The sequence below is a fragment of the Atta colombica genome, unplaced genomic scaffold (assembly GCF_001594045.1).
Source record: "Atta colombica isolate Treedump-2 unplaced genomic scaffold, Acol1.0 scaffold134, whole genome shotgun sequence".
NCBI classification, from domain to species: Eukaryota; Metazoa; Arthropoda; class Insecta; order Hymenoptera; family Formicidae; genus Atta; species Atta colombica.
Window position 1 is genome coordinate 367,115 of NW_017259222.1, and position 4,936 is coordinate 372,050.

The 4,936-nt window shown below is 25.7% G+C and overlaps 1 protein-coding gene across 1 annotated transcript in view; it reads right to left on the minus strand.

Annotated features, from left to right (window-relative positions):
* Nucleotides 1–1,429: 1,429 nt before the first annotated feature.
* LOC108684360 (mitochondrial dicarboxylate carrier) overlaps nucleotides 1,430–4,936 on the minus strand; it is a 4,408-nt gene continuing 901 nt past the window's right edge. The window contains exons 2-8 of the mRNA XM_018188631.1: nucleotides 3,002–3,172; nucleotides 2,650–2,805; nucleotides 2,391–2,557; nucleotides 2,108–2,315; nucleotides 1,937–2,017; nucleotides 1,804–1,860; nucleotides 1,430–1,718 (exon numbers count right to left, since the gene is read on the minus strand). Coding sequence (XP_018044120.1) covers nucleotides 1,608–1,718; nucleotides 1,804–1,860; nucleotides 1,937–2,017; nucleotides 2,108–2,315; nucleotides 2,391–2,557; nucleotides 2,650–2,805; nucleotides 3,002–3,109 — 888 coding nt within the window. The 5' untranslated portion in view covers nucleotides 3,110–3,172 and the 3' untranslated portion in view covers nucleotides 1,430–1,607. The remainder of the gene's footprint in view (nucleotides 1,719–1,803; nucleotides 1,861–1,936; nucleotides 2,018–2,107; nucleotides 2,316–2,390; nucleotides 2,558–2,649; nucleotides 2,806–3,001; nucleotides 3,173–4,936) is intronic.

The window sequence follows — 4,936 nt, forward strand, 5'->3', positions numbered from 1 at the left end:
AAATTAATTTATACAATATCCAGTATTGAATCCTTGATAGGCTTTCTTAATTTTAATCTTAACTTAAGATCATAAGAAAATGATTCAATTTTATTATTTTTTTATTATATTATTTTATATAATCAAATCTGTTAAAAAGATTTTTAATTAAAAAAAATAATTTCTTTTTTCGGTTAGAATAGTTCTTGGTGCTTAATAACAAGTAAATTTTTGCAAATACATTTTTCAATTTTAATGAACTGTGCACCGGTTTTCGAAACGGATTTAGAAACGCAATTCAAAGTAAGAATTCAAACTCTAGCTCTAGGTATTTTTCGCAATAAGTTCTTTTCAAATTTTTAAAATGTTTCTTAGCATCAATATTAAATAGATGATTATTTTAATTTAAGATATTAATATTTTAGTTTGCGATTGCATTTCAAATCCGACCATCCGAATAATAGGCATGCGGTTTATAAAATTAAAAACTTTGCGAAAATTTGTATGTGAACATTATTAAACACCAAGATCCATTGTGACAGAAAATAGGATTATTTATCTTAATTGATTTATTTTCATCAGTCTAATTTCTAATTAAAGGATTTTTATAAATTTAATCGACAGAAGTATCAGCATAATAAATGTAATCGAATCAATAGAATATAATAGATTGGTGATAAAAACCCAGAAATTCTCATTTTAATAAAAAATCGGTAAAATGCCGTAATCAAATATTTCATTCTATCAAATAATCAATTTAACTTGAGATTTATATCACTAATCTGTTGTTAGACTATCTACTGAACCGTCTAATCGAACTTATTTAATGGAATCTACTATAATCTACTAGTATAATATTAATATTTTATATTAAAGATTCAGAATGTATCCTTTTATTTTTACTTTTAACTTACATAAGCAGAAATTTAAAAAATTAATTGCAATATTTTTATCATAAAAATAATATACATTTCAATAGCAAGTTATTCATATGCTGCTAAAATAAACATGCATATCTCAATATAATAAAAAAAATTATTTTTTTTATATATTATCTAAAAGCTCTTTTGTGAATTTTGTACTATATGTTTCACACATTGGTATAATATAAAATAATGGAATAACTTGAAGTAGATAGAAGACCTTAAAAAGATAAATTTATAAAAGTTAATTTTCGTAAAATGTATAACTTTCATTTTTTGTACTTAAAGAATCACTTCGTATATAAGTAAAAGATATAATTAAATATAAATATAAATAATCTGTGTGACTTTTTTATAAATGTATATATAAATATATATGTTTTAAAATATATATAACTGCATTTGTGTCAACATATCACAATTAATATAAGGAATGTAACAATTGAAAATTACAACCATGATTTGATTGAAATATCTCTAGATAGAAACATAATGATTAACTCTTAATCATTAAACTGTATGCGATTTAGTAATTAAATATTTTTGCTGCGAATGTTTTCACATATCGATCTATGTTTGCGTTACGAATTGCATGATCCTTTATAGTAACACTATCCGTTTGTGTCTTATACAATATCTGACAAGAAACGAATCTATTTATCTTACAAAAATTCTGCTTATCAAAAATATTTCAATCTTTATAAATTATGATTTTATGAATTGTGGATAGAATCCAAAATTATATCTGAGTTGTTCGAGGAATACAAATGTGAGAATAGTTTGCGGCGTTAACCGAATAAATGCAGGTACATAGCCCTAAAAATAGAAACAATTTATATTGATTTTATCCAAAATTATTTAATAATATATCGATATAAAGACTTTTTTCAATCATACTTACTTTAAAGAAAGCCAGTGGCCCAAGTTTGGCAGTATATAGGAAGATTTCTATTAGGTTCTGTACAGAAAATATAATATAGTCGCGAATTACATATATTTTTAAATTTATTTCATTTAGATTTAGATCTACTTACTTTAAATTCTCCAGGCTTAGCATTCATTGCTCGTGTTTTAAGAACATCTAAAGGTTGCGTAAGCGTTGTTGCAATAGCACCCTATCAATACAAAAGGATGTAAAACATTATCTCTTTTCGAATATATCATAAATTTAGAAATGATAAGTCTCAATATTTATAGACACTCACTGCCGATACACTAGATAAAACGTGTGTTGAAGGATTATCCTGAAAATAGTCAGTTTGTAACAATATTGTTTTAATCTGATCATAAAAGCTCAATTGTCCGATAGTCATCAGTGCTGCTCTCATGGTCGCAGTCGAACACCCACTAAACAATTGACGAACTCCTTCTTGTTGAATTACACGCAACAATCCATCTAAAGCATGCTTATAACTATGTGATAAAGGAATATGTTAATAAGATCAACGAAGTATAATATAATCGAATAATAAGGACATCAATTCTTACTTTCTTCTTAGCTCTGGTGCTACTTTAATATCATTCTGCATGCGTACATTAATCACATCGCCAGGAGTTCCAAAGACACCGCCAGTAGCACCGGAAATTCCAGCCAACATAAGCTTTTGATAAAAAGGCAACGGATGACCAGACGATTCAAGTGTCTGTTTGCCGACCTATTATATTCAACATGACCTGTGTATAATAAATTAAGAAGAAAACGTTTATATACATATAGATGATGCACATAAGGTTTACATATACCGACCTCGTATGCTCCAAATCTTATTGTAGAATATGTAAGTTGGCGGAGTAGGGAAGCACTGAGTCCATTATATAAAGCTAATATTCCTTGTTTCCTAATTATTCCAATAGTAGAATGTACTACTGATAGCTTGCCTTCTTGTTGTGTTTGTAAATGAACCTAGAAAGAAGATCTGATCGTTTAGTCCCCTAATTTACACATTTCTTTATTCGTATTTCTGTATCTGCATTTAAAGAGAAGTGAGATATTTATCAGTAATTTGAAATAATTTCTAATTACACAAAATGTTCAAACTGTGTAATATCTTTCACTACTTTTACTAATAAAAAAGTACTGATATAAGAATGAACAAGACCTTCAATAAATCTAAAGGATGGGTCACACATGCAGCAGCTGCGGAAGAAATACCACCAAAGTACCAGCGTGATAATTTTTTACTCTTGTCAGTCATTGTTCTACTCATTTTTCCACTGTATACTAAGCAATAATTAGGAACATATCTATGGCACTAATGTTGACACTGGCACTGTAAACAGGAAAATTAATTAAAACATATACTGATTTATCCAAAAAGTTTATAATTAATTTATCTTACCTAATAAATTAATATATAATATAATATGCTAATAAAACAAAATGTTAAATTTTATTATTTAGTCACTATATATGAAAATGTTCTCGATTTTGAAAATAGACAAATAATTTACAGAAAAAGGAGACTAAAAAATTATCATATCAGAGTTTAGATAGCATAAAAAGAAATGCATATAGTTTCTACAAATGTATGTACATTAATATAAATTTATATTCTAAGTTAAACAGTTCAACTGGACTAATATTATTTGAGCTAATATTTTATTGATTTTGGTAAAGCTGCTGATTTATCTATTTTTTTCAACATTTCGAATATTTACTAATACTATATTTACTATTTCGATAGATTAAAAGAAAATTTTTATGACTCAATTATCCATATGAGTTAATAAATTGAATACATTTATAAAATAATTAAAATCTAACATTAGAATGCAAAAAACAGATTATAATACGTTTTACATGAGTACAATTATTAAAAACCATAAATGAACCGGAATTATATTATTAATAGAAACATCATTCAACACTCGGCAAAATAATTGAAGATAGAATTAATTTATTACATGAATTCGATTGGAACAATGTTATAACATTTATTAAAACAAGAAAAGAGCATTATAAGAATCTGATCTCTAAAATGATACATATACATATATCCAAAAACAAAAGCAAGATTTAAATTTGCAAAATGATACGGATTTTTTAAATCCGTTATATTGTAAGCTTTTTACAAAATCGTAATGCTTTTATGTTTTATTAATTAATTTACTACGTATAAATATGCTATTATTTGCTCATCAATCTCTCACAAACTCATAACAATTTGCATTGTATATACCTTTCATATTCTGTATTTTGCTGTCTTATCACCGTTATTTTATTACTAATATAAGTTAATTTTTAATTATTTTGTATATTAGACTATGATAGCTTTATAGTGACAGTTTAATATTTCAGTCATTTTTCGACTAATGATTTAAGTATTCTATTAAAGACGTTCATTAATAACTTTTTTATTTCTGGACTTTATACGATGTTTTTTTGTTTTGGTAAAGCACTAATTTTATTTTTATTTTCAATAATTTTACCATGTTCATTGCAACGCTCAATAATTTTGTTAATTATATCAATTTTATACTAAAGAGGACTCAAATCAAATGTCAAAATGTCTATTTTTGTATTTAATTCTTATTATTTTTTTGCACACGTTTATTCATAGTCGCGGCTTTCATGGGCTTTATTTGAATATATAATAATTTATTTCTTCGGAGCCTTGTTCTTTTATTAATATAAATTTTTTTACAGTATATACATCACGTAGCAAATTATATTATATTAAATACTCCGAAATATCTATTTTCTTTTTTTAGAAACTCATGAATTAAGATGTTATGAAATTTGCAATGTTCTATAATTTCTTACGCAAATATAAACCGAAAATTCTTGTTAAACTCAAGTCAGGTTAAAATTAAACCAAATAAAAATACGCAGAAGCGATTTAGCGATAACGATGATTCTATTCCTCAGTCAATAATTCAGCTACACTTTTTAGGATGACACAGTTCGAATGAGAAGAAGTCAAGCATGGCGATTCGCCATATTTGCACGAATGAATTCGCTATTGACGACTACTAGGCGAAAATGTATATACTTATTTAAAAAAAAAAAAAAAAAAAAAAAAAAAAAATAAATT